The sequence below is a fragment of the Lemur catta genome, chromosome 1 (genome assembly GCF_020740605.2).
Source record: "Lemur catta isolate mLemCat1 chromosome 1, mLemCat1.pri, whole genome shotgun sequence".
In the NCBI taxonomy this organism is placed as follows: domain Eukaryota; kingdom Metazoa; phylum Chordata; class Mammalia; order Primates; family Lemuridae; genus Lemur; species Lemur catta.
Genome location: NC_059128.1, coordinates 81,793,962 through 81,818,724, shown reverse-complemented (window position 1 = coordinate 81,818,724; position 24,763 = coordinate 81,793,962). Strand labels below are relative to the sequence as shown.

General features: G+C 34.3%; 1 protein-coding gene across 9 annotated transcripts in view; it reads left to right on the top strand.

Annotated features, from left to right (window-relative positions):
- Positions 1 to 24,763, top strand: part of CEP152 (centrosomal protein 152) — a 73,539-nt gene that overhangs the window by 44,079 nt on the left and 4,697 nt on the right. For 4 of the 9 annotated variants that reach the window (XM_045528617.1, XM_045528626.1, XM_045528633.1 and 1 more), the window contains 12 exons: positions 162 to 290; positions 921 to 1,030; positions 1,693 to 1,821; positions 1,960 to 2,092; positions 4,439 to 4,621; positions 5,834 to 6,115; positions 8,226 to 8,357; positions 12,498 to 13,148; positions 16,244 to 16,385; positions 19,912 to 20,079; positions 22,495 to 22,591; positions 23,170 to 23,273. In XM_045528617.1, coding sequence (XP_045384573.1) covers positions 162 to 290; positions 921 to 1,030; positions 1,693 to 1,821; positions 1,960 to 2,092; positions 4,439 to 4,621; positions 5,834 to 6,115; positions 8,226 to 8,357; positions 12,498 to 13,148; positions 16,244 to 16,385; positions 19,912 to 20,079; positions 22,495 to 22,591; positions 23,170 to 23,273 — 2,260 coding nt within the window. The remainder of the gene's footprint in view (positions 1 to 161; positions 291 to 920; positions 1,031 to 1,692; positions 1,822 to 1,959; positions 2,093 to 4,438; positions 4,622 to 5,833; positions 6,116 to 8,225; positions 8,358 to 12,497; positions 13,149 to 16,243; positions 16,386 to 19,911; positions 20,080 to 22,494; positions 22,592 to 23,169; positions 23,274 to 24,763) is intronic. The other 5 variants (XM_045528669.1, XM_045528659.1, XM_045528650.1 and 2 more) reach the window with 3 other exon arrangements.

Here is a 24,763-nt window from a genome sequence, read left to right as displayed (position 1 = left end):
AGTCTTGCATCCATTTTAATTTACTGGTTTTTAGAATTGTACTGTGGTTATACTGGGGGAAGATTAGTGAAAGATATATGGAAATAATGGAATTATTTCAAAATGAATACTTAGAATGTTTCAAAAACCTGAAAAACTTTTGACTTCCCTTTAACATTCAGACTAAAACAGATACCTCAGAAAAAACAAATAATGAATTATGGCCTGACTCTTCTACTTCTGATACGATTGTCAGAGATGATATTCTGCAACTTAAAAATGAAATTCAAGTTTTACAACAACATAATCAGGTGATTAAAAATATTTTCTATATTTTATGAGAATTTTCATGGCCTTGTTAAATACAAAGTATATAATAGACTTTTTAAAAATACAGATGTTAGTAGACAGAGATATATATATATACATATATATATATATTAGTGAGTGATTATGAGTTCTATTTATTTTCCTTTACTAGTGATGTGTAGTGGCTTCATCAGAAGGTAGATAGTGTAATTCCAGTTTCCTTTCTATATAGTAGCATAACTAATAGAGGTGTTCTTTCCTCAGCCAGCCCTTGACCAAAAACTGAAACCTTGCTTATTTAGATGATTCCTGAAGATTATTGAATACTAAAACTTATTTTAAGGCTCCAGTTAGCCAATACCTCTCTGGTTAAATATTTTCATTTTATATTTTTCAAAATAAATACAGAATTTAAACTCTTACTCCTGTCAGAAAGCTACTAGTCAAAGAAATGAATCTTTGCTCTTATCAAAACATGGAGAGACTTATTCTTTTGGAGAATCAGGAAAATGATATTATATCAAATGTTATAGGGCAGAGATCAAGCACAGAGGATGTTAAAAAGTAAGATAAGACTAATCAATGAATATGATGTTTATTTCATCTAAATACTTTATTCTTTTGTTATCTAGGAACTTAAAGAAACCGAAGAAGAACTGAGAAATACAAATCAAGGCTTATGTAATCAAATGAGACAAATGGTACAGGATTTTGACCGTGATAAACAAGAAGCTGTGGAGAGGTATGGTCTATATAGATCCCTGTAGAGATCTTAGATTAGCAGAGATGAGTCTCTGGCTTCTCAGATTAGAATTTGGAACACGTTTTCCATAGACACAATGTTATGTAGTAGGTTGGGTTCTATAGCATCATCAAAACTGTAGTTCACTGAAATATTATAGCTTAGTGTCTTTTCCAAGGCTAATCTGGGAAACTATTCTTTATAAAGAAGCAATCTGTGGGAGGGAATATGTCTTCCAAATATGAAATCATAAACTTGGAAACAGACTTTTGGAACATAACTTACTTGTGAGTTGGGTACTGCTAGTATTTGTGTTTAATAAAGATGACTTAGAATTTTGGAACCATACCCTCAAGTATTTCAGTTAATTTTTTATAAACAAAAGTCTTCACAATAGACTACTCTCTCTGAAACACACCAGCATTCTCACTTCCAAGTGTCTACTTTTTCTCTAAAAGCATTTGAAGAAAGAAAATTTTGAAGATTCTCATAAGATCATTGGTTGTAAATTATTACCACTTTTGGTTGGGGGAAAGCAATCTGACCTCAGTTATAATAATTGGCATTAGAGCAAAGGGGTGGGAAGGAAGGAAGGCAATGAATTCATTTTGGTGTTTGTACTAATGCTGGGCATGGCCTTAGGTTCTGCTGTCTGTTTCTAGGTGTGAGAGGACTTACCAGCAGCACCACGAAGCAATGAAAGCCCAAATACGTGAAAGCCTATTAGCAAAGCATGCTTTGGAGAAGCAGCAGCTCTTTGAGGTTTATGAGAGGACTCATTTGCAACTTAGGTGAGAATAAAAGAGTTTAGCTGCCCTTTGAGCTATAGAGACTGCATTCTTCTATTCCATAATTTAGAGGAAAATTGTTTGTTGTGCAGCCCTTGTCATTTTTGGTGGTCATTTAGTTGCTGGTTTTGTGTGTTCAAGGTCTGAGTTAGATAAGACGAATAAGGAGATGGCTGCTGTGCAGGAATGTTACCTTGAAGTGTGCAGAGAAAAGGATAATCTAGAATCGACTCTCAGGAAGACCATTGAAAAGGAGCAACAGGCTCAGGAGAAGGTACAGTATGAGTTATGTTGTATCTACCTCATTTGACTTCTCAGGCCTCAATATTGTCATTGAAACTGACCCACTTGTTCTGGGGAAGTGAATGGGGAAGATACTCATACAATCTCTTCACTTTTGGCTGTATCACCCTAAGGCAGCATGCTCAGAAAATAAATATTGAAATGATTATAAATGCCATATAAATAGGAGAAAATGAAATTTTTTTTCTTCTAGATTTATTCTAGAAGGCAGAAAAGAGTGGATCAGACTCACTTTAAGTCTGAACCCCACGGATCCTCATTTTTCATGGCTGACTGCTCAGCAGACCCTGCATAGCCTGTGAGCACTGCCCCGAGTACGCCTTCAGAGACCTGTTCCTCTGGCTCATTCTCTCTCAGTACCTAAGTGTCACTGTACTCTTCTGTAGAGAAGGGCAGGAGTTTGAGCATGGGTCTCATAACAGGGAAGGTGATGGTACGGAGGACGTGGCGAGAAAGGTCAGAGTGTTCGTATAACTTCCTTCAGGGAAGCTGGAGGGGCTACATAAAGTAGATTCTCCAACTCTTCCTGATTCTTCCAAGTTGCCTTTGGTGAGTGTCCAGGAATAAAATCACATGTAAATAGTCACTGCTCCTCTTTTCTTCTCTGTCCTGGCTTGGAGCCTCACCCAACCTCACACAGGTCTGACTGTCCCTTACTCTTCGGACCAGATGGCAGACCACAATTTGAAAGCCACCTGCCTCAAGATTAGAAAATATTTTGCAAGGCTTGAATAAATGTTCTATACAGAGGGTTTTGAATAAGTTATATTAAAGCAAGCTATTGCTACCGCAGACTTAAAAAGAATAGTAAAGAGCAGGGGAAGAATTCAGTTCATTTAATATTTTGATTATTTTTGAATAGATTAATATGATGAGAAAACATGCCATGCATACATATCATCTGGTGGAAACAGAACTTCTAAAGGAAACTGTTTTAGTTAGTGCTGACCGTACAAAGGTTAGAAAGGGTCTTAAATTACTTTGAAATTGATGACTTAGCTTTCAGCAAGGTTTTAAAAATTAAAATTGGGAGATCTCTAGTGTGGTTCCTTTTTTTTTTAAATATATAAATTGGCAGGAACATAAGAGCAATTTTCTGAAAGAGGTCATTCTTTTCAGGAATATTTTCTGATACTTTTAAAAGAATCAATTTGACTATAAAATTTGATCTCATGTATAATAGGTCAGTTGCAATTAATAGCTGCTGCTGACTAATATTTTGACTTGTGAGTATGTACAAGTACAAGAAGGAAAGTTAAAACTGCTATTTGGCCCCTTAAAAAAAAAAAATCAACCTTAGAGGTAAAATTCTTTTTCCTTAAAAATTTAAAATTCTTGTTCCATAAAATTAACTGCCCCCCCCCCCCCACCGCCCCTGCTTTGGGTATATAGTCTATACATTTTTAGCACATTTATAGATTCATCATGATACAGAACAGTTTTATCCCCCTAGAACACTCCCTTGTGCTGTCCCTTAGTAGTTTCACCCACCCCACGTGCCCACTTAAAGGGCCAATGTACTTAAAGCATTAGAAGTTTAATTTCTTCCTTCTCTGGGAATTCTTTAGTTTTTTTAATTATAGATTTTTATAAGCCTTCATAAACCAGTCAGAACTGAAACACCTGTATACTTAGAAGGCTTTATCTAATCTTTTCACATCCTCCAGAGGTAGGCAAAGATATACCAATTTGCTTTTTTAGGGAATGTTTCACACACACAATGGAAGAATCTTATTAAACTCTACAGCAAGCTAGGGAATGTTTGGGGTAGCCCTTCTCTGCAGGATGTAAGCTATTTCCCTGTGGTTGAGCTCTAGGTAGGGGACTTAATATGGATACAGAATTTATGAGACAGGTGGCACCAACAGCCCAAGGGTGTATTTTCATGTTTCGCATGTGCTGTTTTCTGAAACACTTGTTGAGTCAGGCTGTGGGTTAAGTAGGAGCTCAATTCCACGTTTAAAAGCTTTTATTAGCACACGGAACTTTCCTCACATGTTAACCTGGCTCATTCAGAGAAGGAGAAAAAAAGTCATATAACACAGAACCCTTCAGATTGGGTAGTAACCAGAAGAGACTATGACTTCGCAGACAAGGCCAAGATGTTCAACATTCCCATTCATAATGCCATTCTTATACGCATTGTTAAGCTTTATTTATAAATTATGATACAAGCTAAGTAGGTGCTTCTTAGAAGTTAGAGGAATTTTTTTTTTTTTTTTTTTAGCTATCCAAGTTATGTACAACAAATTTAAATATTTTTAACTTGGAGACTATTAGTGTTGTACAGAGATGTTTACTTGAATTTTGTTTAAAGAGACAGCTATTGGAAGAAAGAGAAGAATATGTAAGCAAACTGCGGGTGGAACTTGAAGAAAAGTACCAAGATACTCTTGTGATGGAAAAGAACAAGTGGCTAAAAGAACAGGAAACTAGTATTAAACAGCAAGTTGAAAATGAAATGTTAGCCAAAGCTCACTGGGATAAGGAAGAGAAAGAGGTGTGGATTGAAATTTCTTTCTGATCACCGTGTTTAAAAAATGTAGTAGTAGTTGCAGAAGACAATTCTTCCTGAACAGACATATAATTTTTAATTGCCAGGCACCCATTTTATCTTTCAGAATTGAGCTATTAACAGCTAACCACACCAGTTTTATTGTTAAAAGTTTAGCCCCTCATGACTCTTCAACCCAATTCAGGATATAACAGACTTTATGGGGACTTCTTTGGTTCCTCAGAATGAAACTATGATCTAACTTCATATTGTGAAATGCTTCTGGTAACTCTAGACCAACATCTATAATTAACAAATAATCCATATCATAGATTAAAAGAAAGAAGTAATAGACCTGCTCAGAAGCACAGAATGTATTATTACCTCTATTTCCTATGTAGCAAATGAGATTAGGAAATACTAACAGGGCCCTAGAAAGTTAAGGACCAAATTGTGATCTTAAAAATTTATTTGGGGAGGAAAGAAAATTCTCAAGCTTATTTAAACTACATTCTTCTGTCTACAGAATTGCTATTAGTCTGGTAGCCAGGGGAGCAGTTTGAGAACCCTGGATATCGAGATGGGGAACAGGAAAAGGAAAAAGCAGATTTTGCTATTTCACAGGTTTGCCTAAGACTGATTGTGTTTAGATCCACCCTACTACACTGTTAAAGTGGAAAAATCATTAAGACCTTCTTCCAATAATGTCTTCCCCTTGAATGCAGTCTACTTAGTAAAATTTCACAATATAACAAATAAGATTCTAATATGTTCAAGTGAGTAAACAATTTTTTAGATTGTTCAGTTTTGGGTTCATTCATTAGATTTACTTAGTACCTGCTTTGTGAAAGTGTGGTGCTGATGGCAAAACACATTAGTAGCAACAGTGTTTTTTTTCTTTTTATCATGCCATCTTTGTACTGGCAATATGAAAGCTTCCAGAAAGTTGCATATTGAGAGCAAGGTAGTCTGATCTTACACAATAAATTTGAATCTTTCATGTAATTTTTGTCATCTAGTTAAGGTCAAAGAGTGACTCTCAGGTTTTACTTGAGAATGTATTTTCATTGACTTAAATTTCCAAGCCTCTTTTATTACTACAACAATGTCTAGAAGGTTTTCAGACACAGCTGTGGTTGCTTTCTTGGCTAGCTATTAATTCTAGTTTTTACTTATTCGAATATTTTTCTTCTCATACGACTTTTCTTCTGAAAACAGATCAAACAAAAACTCATTCAACAGCTTGAAAAGGAGTGGCAATCTAAGCTGGATCAAACTATAAAGGCAATGAAAAAGACGACCTCAGATTGTGGCAGCCAAACTGACCAAGTAACCACCATTGATGTTATTTCCAAGAAAGAGATGGCAGCCATGATAGAAGAGCAGAAGCAAAAGATCCAGCAAAATTTAGAACAGGAGAAGGAAACAGCTATCAAGGGGACTTTGAAGAAACTTGAAACTGAATTGGAACTCAAATATTGTGAAAAAGTTGCAAAACAGGTAATAGGCAGATTTATTCTGGTAAAATTACTGGAAATGCCTGTCTCTTCATGAAAACCTGTAAAATGCCACCGTTGAACTTGTACATAACTTTATACTTTTAAAATTTTGTGCATTTCTAGGACAGTAAACCTGTCATGTTATTCCTAAAATTTTCTTCAGTATATTTCTGTCACAAAACTGTCACCCTTCGGTTTTTCTGTATATTCTTTCAGTTTACAAAATGTTTGCTCCTCTGGAGTCAATCTGAGCATTAAGATGCCTGAGGTTAAAGTTAAATGGTGTTTTGCATCTGGATGAAGCACAATTTAATGATGAATCTTTCATATCTAATTCTGTAGAAAATATTCCACTAAGTTAGTTATAGATAAGTAAACCTAAGCAAATAAGGTATTTCACAATATTTGCATTGAGACTCGATGCAGAGTTGAATCTGTAAGCGTGCCCTCAATGGAACTTTGTCTATAATTCCCATTAGCTACCCAAAAGTGGTGCCATTGCCTTTCCTTTGAAGCACTCACAAAACTAGCTTTTAACTGAGGCAAGTTACTTGATTTCAAAGAAATGACATACTGAGAAAAGTATAGCCTGTGTTAACAGAATAAAGATGAGTTATCTGTTATATCTACCTTATCTATTACAGTGATTTTCAAAATTTTTGGTCTCAGGAGGACTCTTTTTACTCTTTTAAAAATCGAGAACTCTAAAGAGCTTTTGTTTGTGTGGGTTATATCTACTGTATTGGAAAATAAATCTGAGAAATTTTTTGAAAACAAGAATTTCCAAGCTACATTCCTTTGTCTGTCAGAGCAATGACATCATCACATAGCCTTTGGAAAACTGGGCTGTTTACACATGCGAGAACGGGAGTAAAAAAGGCAAATAGTATCTTAATATTATTTTGGAAATAATTTTGACCTCACACAGACTACCTGGCATAGTTTCTAGCCCTCAAGAGTTTCCTGGACCTTTATACATCTATTATATATTTATTATTTTAGATGTATTACTCATTATAAACTCTTAAGCAAGATGATACCTGAAGTAAGATTTTTTTCAAATATACTCAGATTTGATAAATACTTAACATTCTGCTTATTTGTTCCATCGTTCCACACGATTTTACAGGGCACCCTAAAGGCAAATATATGTAATGGTACCAAGGATATTTTCAATCAGTTAAATAAATAGTTTCCTGAAATGTTTACTGTAATCTTTGAACAGAGTTAAGTGAATTTTCCATAGACAAAAAGAGGAGTTTAAGTGTATTGCTTTGGTATTTATGAAGTTATTAATCATGTGAGGAAAAAATAGCATAATATAGAAAGGAATTGTTTCATAATAACTTTTTAAGTAATATAAATTTCTATAGGAGCATTATCTTTTCCCCATATTTTTAACTCCCTGGAGTTTACACGTAGATATAATATTTAGCACTTCAGTGAGAAATACAGCTTCTTAAATCAGCTGTGCTTTTGTGTGTATGTATGTATGTATACATATGTGTGTGTCTATGTGCATTTTAAAATAAAGGAATAAGGAAAATCTATTTAATAAACAATATTCTGATAACTGGTGACAGATTTACAACCAGATCACCCTCTTAATCCATTAAGTCTTACATTTTTGTCTGAATTGAGCTATCACCCTCATTCTTTAGTATAAACTCATTCTTGACAGTAGGAAAATTTGCCAGGTGTAAGGCTCTACACTGTTGGTGCACTTATGTGTGTGTGTGCACGTAGGGCATGAAGAGTGAGGAGGTGGTAGGTGTAGTGATTGGACAGTAGCCCTCTGGCAGTCCTCTTTTTTCCCAGAGTAAACAGGAGTTGTAGGAAATGGCGATCAGTATTTCATATAAAGCCTTCTAAATTAGTGTTGGTAGTCAGACATTTACAGATTCCCACTTCCTATTGTGGTATTTGTATGGGACACTATGGAAAATTTAGAACAGAAGGATTTAAATGTACTGTTCGGATAAGGTAGGGTACTTGAGGTCATTGTAGTGAAATACAATGTAAAATATACATGAAATCATAGTTGCTATTTGAAAATAGGGTCTTTTTGAAAGTCCCTTTTTTTACTGTTTTTCTTTTACAATGTACTACAGGTAGAAATAGCTGTGCAGAATGCTCGTCATCGATGGCTGGAAGAACTGCCTGACCTTGCAGAGTATCAGGCACGTGTGAGAGCAGAACAGAAGAAGTGGGAAGAACAACAAGAGATCTCTGTGGCCAAGCGGGTAAGAGCTCTCCTGGAAAGAAGCTTTAGGAGGTGGTCTCACCTAACCCCCTCTTTCATCTAAGTCCTTGGAATTTGTACCTACTCATAGTGTTGTTAAAGTTTTGAATATGATAATACATGTTAAGCATTAGTTCATGGCCTAGGAAGTGGAATCTGTTCTTGTCATCAAGTTGTTTGGGGAGAGATAATGTATTTTAGCATCTTAAACCTCTCATAGTTAGGAAGATAACCTTAACTTAGAAACTAAATCTCATTCTGTCTTGCCCTGTCTTTAGGGGAGATTGAGAACAGGTATTTATATATTTATTATTAGCTATACAATATTCTTTCACATGCTTAAAAGGTGGTTTTCTGTGCTGTGTCAGTAGTCTTATAATATATTCTTATTGGTAAATAGCCAGCTCTACCTTCCAGAGATGTCATGTTCCTTGGCTAGAAAACACATATTATAACCATGTGTACTCTTCCAACTTAATTACTGGTCTGAACCAGTTCTAATCAAAATGTCAACAAAATGAACATAGTTTTGAAAGTTGATACAGTAATTCTATAAAATTTATTTGGAAAAATACAAGGACTGGAATTTTTCTTAATGTTCTGGAAAAGAAGTTGTAGTCTAGCCTTAACGCAAATATATTGAAAAGCAACTACTCAGGCAATATTGACTTGCAAAAATATAGTTGTTTTTAACTCAGTGCAATACAGATTTCAGAGATAGCCCCAACTATGAATAAAAGCTTAATAGATTATGTGAAAACAGGGGAATGAGGAATTATTCCGTAATAAGTAGTCTTATCATAGCCAGATAACACTTTGGAAAAATTGTTTACCTACACTATGTATTACAATAAACTCTAGGTTGATGAAGGAGTTAAATACTTTTAAATGAAAATGTAGAAAAATTAAAAGAAAATTGAATAGTTCAAATCTGTATCATAATAACAACTCAACAGCAAAGATAAAGTAGTAGGTTGAAATATGTGCAAACACTTAAAACTCCTTTTTTTGTAATAAATAATAAAGTAAAACTAAGGGAACAATAATGAAGAAAATGAATCAAACATGAAAATTACTAATATTAATACGATAAAGAGCTCATACAAATTTATAAGAAAAAGGAGAGTCCGTGGATAAGTATGCCAAGGATATGAGCATATAATCTTCATGAGATATCCACATAGCAAAAAATTAGCAGAACATTCATTCGTACCTACCAGTATTAGGGAAATGCAGATTAAACCAAACTGAAGGCACCATTTTTTGCTGTGTGTATAAATCTTCTCTTCTGAATTGTAATGCACAGAATAGAACATAATTGCAATGTCCAGTGTATACTTCCCTTCTGATGTTACAACCATTTTGGAAAATAATGTGGTGTAAACATAAGTTGTAAATGATTTATAACTTGTATTGATTACATTATTCCACAGATTACTTAAGGAAATAATTCAACATAAGTAAAAATCTATTTTAATATTTTTCTTTTTTTTTTTTTTTTTTTTTTTTGAGACAGAGTCTCACTTTGTTACCCGGGCTAGAGTGAGTGCCGTGGCATCAGCCTAGCTCACAGCAACCTCAAACTCCTGGGCTTAAGCGATCCTACTGCCTCAGCCTCCCGAGTAGCTGGGACTACAGGCATGAGCCACCATGCCCGGCTAATTTTTTTGTATATATATTTTTAGTTGGCCAGATAATTTCTTTCTATTTTTAGTAGAGACGAGGTCTCACTCTTGCTCAGGCTGGTCTCGAACTCCTGACCTCGAGCGATCCACTCGCCTCGGCCTCCCAGAGCTAGGATTACAGGCGTGAGCCACCGCGCCCGGCCAATATTTTTCTTAAGTTACATGGTGGTACATGGGTGTTCATAACATTATTCTGTATACTTTTTAGTATGTCTGAAATATTTCAAAAGGAAATTAAAGAAGGAGAGAGAAAGAGGCAACAATATGATGAGGATATGTGTCTCAGCTCAGTAGTCAAGTAGGATAATAAAATTGGGTATAATATAAAAAATAAAATAGGCCAAGAGATCTTTCCTTAAAGAACACAGAAGGCTCAAATGTATGTGAATGCAGAAATATAGAAATGAGAGAACAGTTTGTGTTACTTCTCAAACTTGAGCAGGCTTGAGAATCACCAGGGTTTGTCAAAGCGTAGATTCCTAGGCCTTCCTCCTAGAGATAAAGATTTGGTAGGTGTGGAGTGAGTCCTGAGAATTTGCATTTCTAACAGGCTTGCAGTATCATAGTGATACTACTGGCCTTTGGACCACACTGGGGTGTGAGAAACACTATTCTAGATAATCGTGTCAGCCACAAAACATAATGCTAACTAACATGTGCATTCTTCCTCCAAACCAGAGGAGGTCCAGAAAGGTTCAGCTTCATAGCATTGGCTGGAGAGTTCTTTTAAGATTAGAGTGATCAGTTGACATCTGTGGCAATTTAAAGCCAGTTTTACAATTCAGAAATAGTCAAGTTGGTTCAGTGATTCTCAAACTTTGCTGCACATTGGAATAACTTGAGGCTCTTCAAAAAGTACTGAGGTTTAGCCCCCACCCTCAAACTTCATGTTTTTATTGGTATGGGAGTGGCCTGGGCATCAGGAGTTTTAAAAGCTCCTCAGGTGGTTCTAATGTGCAGCAAAGTTTGGGAACAACTGAGTTGATTAATGCTGTCAAGTACTGCTTGTAAAACTTCACATGAGAAGATGCACATTTTTGGTAAAGTTGGACAAGTCATCCAAACTCCATGGGATCCACCACCTCCATGCAAGTCACCTGGTAAAGATTTCCAGGCATACATTGCAACATGACCTGTTTTCTCTAAAACCACTATTTAAACATGTTTCAAATCACTACAGAATTATTCTGCTGGTAACAAAGGAATTTCACAGTGAATCCTTTGTAAAACTCACCTTAGATAGTGGGTTCCTTTAGTAGAAAATTTAGTAAGCAGATACCCCTGTCTCATCATCCTGGACATATATAATACTATTTATTGATTAATGGCAAACGCCACTCTCTAGGCCAAGCCTTTGGAGATCCCCAGTTCTGTCTTTTGACACTGTTGTGTCCTTGTGACTTCTTTGAATTCAGCCAGGGAATATTAGAAGTACAAGAGACTCAAGGTCATTATCCAATCTGCTCATTATATTGGTGAAGACACTAAGTGCCAAAGAGATTGACTTTTCCAAGACCACTTATCCAAAAGTAATACTAACTACATATTAATAATATTTATTGAGTCTTTATCATCTGCCAGGCTCTGGGCTAAGTATTTTAAATGGAATGTCTTATGTTATTTAATCCTAAACAACCCTATCAAATTGGCATTGTAATTATCCCCATTTTATAGCTGAGGAAATTGAGGCTCAAAGAAGTTGAGGAATGAGCCTGTGGCTTCACAGCTGGTGAGTTAATTTCAGCCCTTTGTCTCCAGAGTCTGCTCTGTTGAGCACCTGTGCTGGGCAGCCTTTGCAGTCAGTGGCAGGATTAGACCCAGAGCTCAGGTTTTTTGATATCCGCATTATTTTCTGGTTATGCACTATCTGCTATTTTCTGTGATCCGCTAGTCCTATTACTTTGTTATGAAAAGAAATTAGATTAATGAAAAATGACTTTTCCTGTTTGGAGTTGTCTTTAATGCACTATTCTAGCCTCTCAAATTGCATTAAAGCATAATTATGCTTATCGCCAAATAATTATGCAGGTATGTTATATTCCTAGGTAATATTAAGATATCCTTATCAGACTGCTTTGGCTTTAGGTAAAAGATACTTAATTTGTTGGGAGCTTAGATAAAATTTGAGACTATATCTGTATTAAAAAAATTAATATGAAATATTTTTCTAACATTAGTTTTTTTTATAATTTTATATTTTTTACATATATATATTTTAGGGGGGGCAGTTTCAACATTTAGTTTCACATGAAGAAACCAATGTTTTGTTTCTCAATAACGTGAGGCATAAACTATTAGATGATTTTAAACGAAGGAAAAGATCCTTGAGTATTGTGTATTTTTTAGAATGTCTTATCTAAAGTTCAGAGGTTAACCCAAGTAGTTACTTTAATTTTTTTTTTACTAATGAGAAGAATCATAAAGACCCTTTAAATGTATATTGTTATATTCTTTAGATATTGTTTGCTGTTTCTGAAGCTAAAGAGAAATGGAAAAGCGAGCTTGAAAGTATGAAGAAAAATGTAATATCTGGAAAGGAATTGGAAGAGAAGATTCATTCTCTTCAGAGGGAACTAGAATTAAAGAACGAGGAAGTCCCCGTGGTCATCAGGGCTGAGTTGGCCAAGGCTCGGAGTGAATGGAACAAAGAAAAGCAAGAAGAAATCCACAAAATTCAAGAACAAAATGAGCAAGATTACCGGCAATTTTTAGATGATCATAGAAATAAAATTAATGAGGTGCTTGCGGCAGCTAAAGAAGACTTTCTGAAACAAAAAAATGAACTGCTTCTTCAGAAGGAGACAGAATTACAATCATGTCTAGACCAGAGTCGTAGAGAGTGGACTATGCAGGAAGCCAAGAGGATACAAGTGGAAATCTATCAGTATGAGGAAGACATCCTAACTGTACTTGAGTTTCTCTTAAGGGATATCCAAAAGGAGCACGTCAGTGGTTCAGAGGACAAACTGCTTTTAGAAATCATGTCGACTTGCTCTTCAAAATGGGTGTCTGTCCAATATTTTGAAAAACTAAAGATCTGCATACAGAAAGCATTTCAAGATATACTTTATCTACTTATAGAAAATACTGACTCAGATTGGGAAAAGGTATGTCCCTGAGAGTAAAAAGCACTATTGAACATAAAGGATGATTGTAGAAGTTGTATGTGGTGTTTTTCCTTTCTTCATTGTACAGTTTGATAGATGTAAGACTTGTGTTTTTGCCAGTGGTTTGAAAAACTTTTTGCAGCAAATCCAAAGGCTTGCATATTTTGTTGCAAAAAACTTTACTACTTCATAGACACTACTTCATAGTGTCACAGATACAAGCTTTTAGCCTCAAGACAACTTTTTCGTAAAGAATATATGCTATTCTTTGTAAGGGCCTGAGGTTTTAGAAACTGGATAACTCTCATTCCTATTTTTTGTTTTCTGGGCCTGACCACTTCAAGAAATATGCATCATATTAAACTAGAGTTTCTTTAAAGCTTCTAAAGTGTTTGGAAGCCTATTTCTTGCCCTCAAGAAATTTATATCTATTTGGGTAAAATATGCCATTATACAAAAAGTATTGATATGGAAACAGGCAAATAGAGGTATGCCTTACTTACACAAAACTCTGATGCCCAGTTTCGTTGGTGTCCTGTATATGGGCATGTGCATATAGAATGGATTAATTGTAATCTTTTAGTTATATAAGTACTCTCTGAGAGCAACTTTTAATTTGTGTGGAAATTCTGATAAAACAAAAGTCTTACTGCCTTATGATTAAAGAAATGAGGTATGCATGAAAGATCCAGAATGCTAGTCTAAGTATTATGATTAAACAATTTCAACATTTGGAATTGAGGTAAAAAAAAATGCCATTATAAGATTTTTCTTATAGGAGAGTTGTGACATAAGAGTTAAGGTCCATCAAGAAATATCATGATTATAGATTTTCAAGGCCAGGATTGAGCATTTGGTATTAATATCTACTTGAAAGAGTTATAAACTAGAAAAAAAAATCTGACTTTCAGTGTCATGCTTGATGATAACTAGCTCATTACTTGGGACAGTCATATACCATAGTTGCTCATCTGAAAAAAAAAATACAAATTGCAGCCTAATTCCTTGGGTTTTGGTAGGATATGCATGTTACAGCTTGGACTTTCTGCTTCCTACACTTGAAACAGTATAGAATTTTAGAGCCAAAAGGGACCTGAAACATTAGTTGACTCTATCTCAGTTCACCTCAGTTGATATTTTTATCCTTGATTTCACAAAAATGTTAGTACTGAGTAGTTGCTTTGATTGTAAAAATAACTGGGCAAGATCACTTCACATGAATACTATTTAATATTTTATTGGGCATTTTTGGAGAAAATAGCAATTAAAATAAAAATTATATATAGCAGGTTTTTGAGGATGAGAAGCAATGGGAAAATCATGTTTTGTGCTTTCAAGTCTGCTTTCCTGAAAAGGCAATCTCTGCTATAAAAAATCAAGAAACTACAGCACTTTGCTTCTACTATATATATAGTAGAATATATATGTATATGTATATATATATATTTATAATCAATCCTGGGGTATTTTTACGGATTTATAATTGTGTAAGCAGTGTAAGATCATCTGTGTGACTTAATGTGGCTCCTAAGTCTATGGAGACAGACCCACCATATAACCTGGTTAAGAATTTAGACGTTTGAAGCATTTGTCAGGTGGGTCGGATTCTGTTCCTGAGTGAAGGATGGCTTGGAAATGCTTAATCTGATATTTGTCATAGAAGTAATACTTGACTTTCTGCCATTTCCAAGCTAACTCAGCTCAGGGCCTTGAGGTAAACTAATGATTATAGTGATTATAAATTTGTAATATGTGTGCCATAAATATAAAGAACTATGATTTATAATTCATTAAATCTAGTGTTTAGAATTGTTCATAGAAATTAAAACAAAAAATTATTTATCGGTGTATATAAACAAGTCCTCATTAAAAAAGCCAAGATGATCGGAAGTTTTTTAAAATGGAGAGGATGCAATGAATGAAAAAATATAGTTTTCAAGAAAACAAATGCCTTATCTAAATATATTAATACAACAATATTAATCAAAATACATTAATATAACAATAGATAAAAGAAAACAGAAATATCAAATGGAACAAAATGTTCAAGCAAACTTAAGGATGTGTGTTCCATCTCTTCCTATCACCAAAGTCAGGTTAAAACTAAGACAAAAAGATTGCTGCTTTCCTGCCTGTTTTGTCATCTTGTCTTTTCCAGTTTTGAGTAGAAACTGGAAACGTTGACTGCCTTGGGGTTCAGCTTTTCTTATTTCTTTTGGTTTCGACCCACATCCTCTCGATTGTGTAGAGTTTGCCTTTTCTCTATAATTGCTGACCTCTGCTTCTGTTGGATGTCATAGGTAGGTTTCCTGACATCAGAACATGGGTTCCTCATAATCAAAATCAAGGCTTCTAGAATCAAGTATATATGTTTTTTTAAATAATTAAATTAGGCTGCTTTCTCAATATCACATATTCTGTTCTTTTTGGATTTAATAGATGTCTAAAATCTGAAAACAGCTATAAAAATCCATTAATGAATTTAGTATTATAGCTGTGTTGCTTGTGACAGGGACTGGAACACAAAAAGCATTCAATAAATGTTAGTGAAGAAATGGTCTTGTGCAAGATGTTTAATTTAACTAAGTCTGAGTTTCTGTCTTTTAATGTTGGAATTCAACTGGCCTTCCCTACAAAATTACAAGTGTATGTTAATTTAGAAGCATATAAAGTACTATATAAATTTAAAATGATTTTATTTGACTCCTGCTGTAGTGAAAATGTTCTGAATTTTCAAAAACAATTCTGATTTCATGTTGTCCATCCTGTGGTTTGATCACATAAACCATTAAAAATATCTCAAATTCCTGTATGTAAGTTTGCCAGCCATATCTCCTGTCTGTCTCATAGCAAGCCCACCAGTCCTCTGTCAGACAGTGTTCTGATTTGGAAAGTATGGTCATAGGAGGCTAGTTCATAGTATGGTGGCAATATTCATGGAACATCCTAAGAAAAATATTAGTGATAGTTCAGGCAAAACTTTTTTCAGGCAGTTTTTTGTTTTGTTTTGTTTGTAATTTTAACATTAGCATTTTAAATAGAAAATTGTATAAAGCTTTTTACTAGGCTTTAACTATGAAGATAATTTATTTCAGAGGAATACAGCCGAGATCTCTAAGGATCCTGCCAGTCGGGGAACTGGCAGAGGAGACTCTGGAGTCCCGGCAGCCCTGCCTGCACCCACTTCTGGACACCACACTCAGCCCTTGACCTTGCAAGGAACAGAAGCGAAAGCTGGTAATTGCATTTTGTTCCCTCCAGTCTTTGTAGCATCCATAATCACCCTTCCAGAGGGCTGCTTTGAGGATAAAAGGAGATAAAAAATGTGAACAGTTTTCTGAGTGAACAAATATGTAATAGTACTCTGATTTAATGTGTATCGTTTGCTTAGATTTCATTTTGTATTTAGAGGACAGGGTTGATTTGGACCCTCTTACTACTTCTATCGTGTTGTAGTTTTCCCTCCATTTACAAGTGATTCTTATAACAAGGAGAATAATGAGAATTTTAATATAGCAGTCATGTTTTTATTCCATGACTATTGAGAAATCAAGGGTTTCACATAAGAGAATTGCCAAAGAGACTTTTTCATTTAAATTACTTACTGAAGCTTATTTCAACCATTTTTTTAGTGGAAGTCTTTCTGAAGTATATTAGATGTTTTCTAATTTATTTGTAAGTTTTTTGAGGGAGGGGCAGTATTTTTAATCTCTTTTCCAACACACGGCAGAGTGAATTATGTATAGTTTGTGCTCCTTAGTCAATAACCTTTGTTTCTGTACATTTCTAATTCAGTATGCAATGTTACCAGAATCTTAGAGAATTTCTGCCTGTCCTAAGAGGTTAGTGGGCAGTTATTTTTCCTTAGTGTTCACAGACCCTTTTCCCTTACTTCTGGGTTCTAGATGGCTGAGAATAACTTAGAGCCAATTAGGTGGATGGTAATACTGCCTTATTTGTATTTTGCTTCTTTTTATTTTATATCACATTTGGGATAGCCTGAAAATTATGTTTTAATCTGTGAAATGGGTAGAGACAAATTATAGGTGTTATTTGAGAAGTCCTTTCAATATGAAAGAAATTAGTTTTGGCCAAAGACAAATCAGACTATATAAAATGATTTTTCTTTCTGTAGTCTTTTTTCCCTTAAAAACACATTAACAAATGCATTAGAAAGGATTAAATAATCTAAAACGTGTTAAGTGAAAAAGTCTTTTATAATCCTAACACTAGAGAGTACCACTGTTGACTGTTTAGTTATATTCTTCTAATATCTTACTATTTTTAAAGTAACTTAAATGTAATTATGAAATACTTGTTTCATGCAAAGACTATATGTAATGCATATGTAAGTTATAAAGTCTAATGACCAGGAACCCACTATTCAACTTAAGGCAGAGAACATCACCAATACTGTTAATCACAATTCCATCCCACTTCTCCACAAATCTGAGGTAACAGATACTCTGATTTTTAAAAATTACTCTCTTGCTTTTCTTTATGTTTTGACCAAATATGCATATCCTCAAATAGTTATTGATTTTTTTGTCTTTTAACATTACAAATACAGTTTAATACTCATTATATTCTTTGTAACTTTTTCCCACTTAACGTCATGTTTCTAAGATTTTTCTGTGTTGTTGCCTATAGCTCTAATTCATTCATTTTTCAGTGCTGTATAGTATTCCATTGTATGAATATACTATAATTTATTTATCTATTTTCTTGTCAGTGGGCATTGGCATGGTTTCCAACTTTACAACAGTATCTTAAATGAAAAATATAAATGTATGGTACCAGTGTGATGCTTCATTGATCCTTTGATGCTCATGAACATAAACGTCTCCATTTAAATGAAATTAAAATGTCAAGAGAGAACTAAGAATAATTTTGTTGGACCAATGACTTTACATTATCATTTTGGATATTGACCTCTGAGTCTATGCCAATTGTATTCCTACTTTATTATATCACTTATAATGAATTGCTAATAGTAATAATCTACCTTTTATATCATTTTTATATATTTTAATTTTATGAAGTCTATATTACTAATGACAACAGCTATTACTTATTGTGTACATGCTCTGTGCCAGGTACTGTGGCAAACAATTTTTAATTTGTCTCCCAACAGTTTTAAATCCTTTTTTAAATTGGAGATAATTTCAAACTTATAGAGAAGTAGCAAAAATAAAAATAGTTACAAAGAACACTCAGATATTTTTTAACTAGATACACCTATTGGTAACATTTTACTGCGTTTTGTGCTCTTCTGTGTGTGTGTGAATGTTTTCTTTTTTTTATGAACCATTCGAGGGTAAGTTATATATACCTTGTGACCTAAGTACTTTGTACTATTTTCCAAGAATAGGAATTTTTTTTTATATAACCTTAGTATAGTAAACTTAACATTAGATAAAAGTATTGTGTCAATCTGCTGTTTGTATTCTAATTTTGTCAATTGATTCAATAATATCTTGTGTGGCAATTTTTTCTGCTACAGTACGAGAATCTGTCTGGGGTCAGGTGTTACATTTATTTGTCATGTGTCTTTAGCCTCCTTTTATCTAGAACATTTCCACAGCCTCTCTTTGACCTTTATGACATTGATATTTTTGAGAGAAATGTTCTCTCCCTGCTTCATCCATGCTTTTTTAACAGAACTTTTCTTATTTGGGGTTTGTCTGATGTTTCTTCATGATTAAATCCAGGTTGTGCTTTCTTGGCTGAAATACTACATGGGTGATGTGTTAGCACATCTGGAAGTGCATGGTGTCCATTTGTCTTTTATTGGTCAGGTTAATTTTGATCACCTGGTCAAAATGTCCAGTTTCTTCATTATATAATTATTGGGGTTTTTTCACCCTTGCAACTAATAACCAGTCTATGTGAAGACACTTTTAAGACCATGCAAATATCATTCTCTTCGTTAAAACTTTCTCTTAGATTTCTCAATTATTGATGAGTCTTGCCTGATCCAGTCTTTACTATGATGGCTGCAAAATTATAATTTTTCTAATTCCAGACTTCCTTCCACTTATCCCAATTGGCACTCAGCATGTAGTTATAATCAAGAATCCTCCATTTTCATTTGCCTGTTTGTTTGTCTGTCTGTCCATTCATCTGTCTACCTACCTACCCACCAACCTACCTACCTCTCTACCCATCTATTCATTCATCCATTCATTTGTAGGCTTATTGATGTGACTTATAAGTTTCTATATTTTCAATACTTTATAATTCATTATTATATTTAATTAGTGGTCAAATTATCCCAGATTCAGCTACTGGAGCTCCTTCAAATTGGCTCCTGTGTCCTTCTGACATGCCAATAATTTTGAGTATTTTCTTACTTCTGGCATAGCAAAATATTTCAGTCTTATTTTGTATATACTCTCTCCCAGTACAGGAGCCAGCCATTTCTTGATGATCCCTGGTTCCTTTTAGTAGGGAATGGTATTCAGTAGTAAGATCCCAAGCATTAGGTTTCATAGCAATTTTTAAAGTAGATGGTATTATCCAATATTACATATTTAAAAACTAAGCCTCAGAGAGGTTAAATAACATGCTCTAAGTCACACAGCAAAAAAGTAGTAGAAACAGGATTTAAACCCAGGTCTTTCCATCTTATGCATCATGCTCTTTCACTTACACTGTAGCTTGTAATCATGAGTCTCATCATCTGGTTTTCTTTCTTTCTTTTTTGAATGGTAGTTCTTAGTCTAAACTGATGTAAAAGTTTTTAATCATTTAATTTTTGCAGATAAGAAAAAGATCCTTGAAATTAAACATTTGTGCTGTGGACATTGCTTCCAAGAACTTGAAATGGCAAAGCAGGAATGTCAAGATCTGAAAAGAAAACTGGAGAAATGCTGTAGGCATCTTCAGCATTTAGAAAGGAAACACAAAGCTGTAGTGGAAAAGATTGGAGGTTAGCATTTAAGGTAGCACTGCTACCAGTATGAATCTCTTTGATCCTTGTTGAAATGTTCAAATGTGACATTTTAGTTAATGGATGTACTGATTCTCTTTTGGGATTAATGTAAACTAATTTGGATCTTATTTTTACTAACCAAATTGTTATTACTAAACTCAAAAGAGGAAGATTTCAGCTCTGATTAAAAGGTCACATATTTTTCCTCCTTTCTTGATTGGATACATATTGGGATCCCAATATGTGTCAGGTAGTATTCTAGGCACTGGGGATATAGCAGTGAATAAGTCAGAGAACGTTCCAGTTCTGATGGAGATGTAGAAAACTGTGTTGCCTTCCTTCAAGAAGCTTATAGTTAAGTGAGGGAAACTAGAAACAGACTGATGAATAGTGTAACATTGAGTGCTATTGGCAGTGTGTTATATATAATTTCAATAAGAAAGGATGTTAATTCAGCCTCTTATTAGAGTTAAGGCACGTTTGACTAAGCCTTGAAAAATCCAGGTGTTTGCCAGGGAGAAGAACAGCATTCTAGGCAGAGGGAAGAGGCATAAGCAAGGGCATATGGGTCCAGTCTGGCCTCTGTCCAGTCCATTCATCACAATGCTGTCAGCGATATTTCAGAAAGGGGTATCTTCTGCCATTTCCCATCCCCTTCTGAAGAAGGGAAGCTATTAGGCTTAAATGGCTATTCCCTCTTACCTTTCACTATCCACTTATATCCTATGCTCTATACTCTTTCCATCTGAAATGTTTCAGATTCCTGAGCTGGTCATATTTTCTTTTACTGCTGGACCTTGCATATGATATTGTCACTCTATCCTGTACTTTATCCTACCATTTACTTTTTGGTCTAACATTCTAGGATTCAACTCAGAAGATGCTTCATCTGCAAAGCTCTCCTCAATTTTCGCCAGTCTAAGTTGTTAGCTGCCTATGTGCAGCCCTATAGCACTTGGCTCTTCCTCTGTTCCTTGTGTAACTGTAACCATTCTATATTTTAATTGTTTAATTACTTGCCTGATTACTCCAAACTCTAAGTTCCCTGAGGATAAGGAATACCTTATCTTGTTCATCCTTGTAGTCATGTTGCCCACTACATACCAGAGAATAAATGTTTCATTACTTAGCTCTTTAGTGGAGGCCAGGAGAGTAAATGAGATATTTGTCCAACTATAGATATAGATACAATACAACTATTATAAAATTTGTTGAAGACCAAGAAAATTTGTTTTATATAATAAAATGACAAGGGAAGTTGGGCATGATTATTCTTTGTAAATAATAATATTTGCTGTCATAAATTGTGATCATAAAATAGTTATTCTACGTAGTGCTTTTTGAAGCTGATATCTTCTACAATTTGTAGACTTACAAATAATCCAAGAAAGTTGGTACTTCCCTCAAGATAGTAGCCTGATAAAAAGGATCACGGTCAGAATTTAAGTCACTTAGTAGTTTTATTTGAAATTTTTTCTTAATATAAATCCATTAGGTGATATCTTTGCTATTGCTTCCTTTTTGTTTCTTAAGTTCCATTTTCTACTCCCTTGGTGGTATTTATTGAAAAGTGATGGAGTGGGAGTGAATAGTTTAAAAATATGTCAGTCAGCAAAGGGAATAGAGTGACTTTGTTCCCCATCTCACAGGGTGTGTTGAGAGGGTGGCAGAGTAGGAAACATGAGGTGCCATGTTCACATTTATTGAACATTGGTATTGCCAGTCTTTGTGTAAGGTGTTGGGCATTTGTTGTTTTATTTCTATGATAATCTCTAAGGTATGTAATACTATCCCTATTTTACATGTGAAAAAACTCAGGTTCAGAAAGGTTAAGTAATTACCGCTCATCTAACTGGTAAGAAACAGAACTAGGATTTAAACTTATGTCTCTCTGACTCTGAAATTCATGCTTTTTCCTTCAGACTACATGGACTCTGTCTCCTTTTTAAAAGTTCAAAAAATTGAAAATGTTACGTAATTTCTGAAAATGGTACCTACTTAAGGTTAATTTTCTTTTAATTTTATATTGAGGTGCTTGTTCAATGATCATTTATATGAGCATAGACTGTCTACCAGGATCCATGGGGACCATGGGATTAGGAAACCTAGTCGGTTTCTATGGCTCTTAACTCTAGCTGGAAAATGAAATATATGCATATGAAACCATTGGAATCCAATTCCAGGACAGTGTATAACCCAAATCAAGAAGAAAATGGAATACAGATTTTAAGTGCTGAGAAATCAGAGCAAGGGACTGATCAGGCTAGAGTTTATCAGAGAATGAAAGACACCAGAGAGCAACAGGAAATCACACAGTCTCCTCTGTAAACATCTGTTTTGGGAACTTAAGGGAAAGGAAGTCTCAACCAAAAAAAATCAACTGACCAATATGCTATAAACTTTCTTCTATAGAAGAGAATAGTAAAGTTGTTGAAGAATTAATAGAAGAAAACAATGACATGAAGAATAAATTGGAAGAACTGCGAACACTTTGTAAAACACCACCAAGGTAGACTTTTACTATTTTAAAGAAACCATTTATTTCTAAGTACAAGTATCTTTAAATTTTTTAAAATATAAGTTATTATTTTGTTATACAGCAAAAAGTATTAAAAAGAAGAAAATCTCCCAAAACCCTATTCCCTGAAGATACTGTCTATTAACTCTTATTTTATATCAGTTAAGCCTCTTCATACACAAACACCATGTGTTCAATGTGTTTTAAAAGTTGAAACTATTGTATAAGGTATTTTTGAAACTTGTATTAATGTAATAATTATTATTATTAATAATTAATGACTTAATTATTAGATGAGCATTTCTTCATGTTATTAGATATTCTACAGCATGCTTTTCAATAACTGCATAAATTTTTATCATGTGGATTTACCATTTATTTAAGCAACTACAAAATTTGAGTTTCTATTTTTTCCCTCTTTTCAATGTTTGTATAGAGGAAATCCTTTTATATGAAATTTTTAGCACATCTCAGTTTATTTTATTAGAATATATGGATACGTATGTATTTTTCAAATGATGATTTTCACTTAACCATCTCTGTTTTTGCCATCTTTGGTTTGTTTTTAGGTCATTGTCAGAAGGGGCCATTGAAAATGCTTGCCTGTCATGCAACGAGGGGGCCTTGGAAGAACTTCGTGGGCTGTACATTAAAGCTGTGAAAAAAATTAAGCGTAAGTCCCTAAAGAGATGCCCAAGATTTTAGGGATGGATTGGGCCATTTTTATTGTTGGTGTTAGATATAAACTCAGAGTTTACAAGCAGCAGTATTTTTAGGGAATTCTCCAAACTGCCTTATTCAGTTTTAGAGGAGATTATTGATATCTTTTCAAAATTATGCAGTAATGGATCATTTTGCCCAAATAATATGTTTTCGATGTGATGTGAGAATAAGGTTATTTTTATATTGTTGATTATCCTGTTTCTTTTTTGAACACTAGTATTAAAATAAAAATTTAATATTCTTATAACTTATAGCAAAGAAAATGTCACAAGTTTTAAATTAGCAATTAGTTATTACTTCCTCCCATAAACTTTAAGGACTGTGGAAGTGGATCTAGTTAGCAGTTGTTCTGTTGTTTTCCTTTATTATTTCCCGTAGGTGTAAATTTGTTTATCAAGTCCTTGTCAGGTCAGGTGGCACCAGCATATCCTGCAGAGCATTCCCCTGGTGTGTGTTTTCCCAGTACAGAATACTTCCTGGTTTTTAATTACAAAATTGCGTGGAATAGATGTATGTCCCAATATACTAACTATGTTTATGTAGGAAATATATAGATTTACCTCCTGAAATTACATGCATTTTTAACAGGAAGAGCAGAGGAAAGGTCTCAAGTTTCAAATATAATTGGTAGATAACAGAATCATATGTAGCTGTTGTGAAAAAGCTCATTTAGTGTCAGTAAAGGGGATTTACTTCTCAGCTGCTGCTGCTGTTAACAAAGGGCATATTACTACAGACAACTTGTTAAGAATCTGTTGTTTAGGAAGTGAAATTTTTATATAATAACTTGTATGTATTTGTATATATTGTGTTTAAGTTATATTTCAGATACGTGTGTTGACATGGACTCCATTTTATTTTTTCCCATTTCAAATAATGAAAAATAGTCTCCCATTTAGTATTTTTGCATAGAACAACACTGAATTTTCAGATGCTACTCTCATTAAGAGGGAGATTCCTATATGAATTGATAACCTCAATATAACAAAGATGGTAAAGTACTGGATGTAGAAGGAAGTCTTGATTTAGTAAAAAAAAAAAAAAGTTAGCCTTAACTAATTGTAGTCCCAATCAAAGCTATGTTGAGTTAAAGATAAAAAGAGAACTTGAAAGCTGTGAGCTATGTTAATATGTAGATTTCAGAAGGCAACAATCGTCTACAGCCATACCACCCTGAACTTGCCTGATCTCGTCTGATCTCAGAAGCTAAGCAGGGTCGGCCTGGTTAGTACTTGGATGGGAGAAGGCAACAATAGTCGTATCACCCTCCTTGCAGTCACATTTTGTAAATATCTCTCCTGTATTGTAATATTATATTTAGTTAGACCCTCAGTATGTGCTGCAGAAATGGTAAAAGCAGAGGTATTGCAAATCAATAATAAAAAATGGAACAGGGATTTTCAGAGCATAAGAGAATGAGTCTCTTCAACTTATATTGCT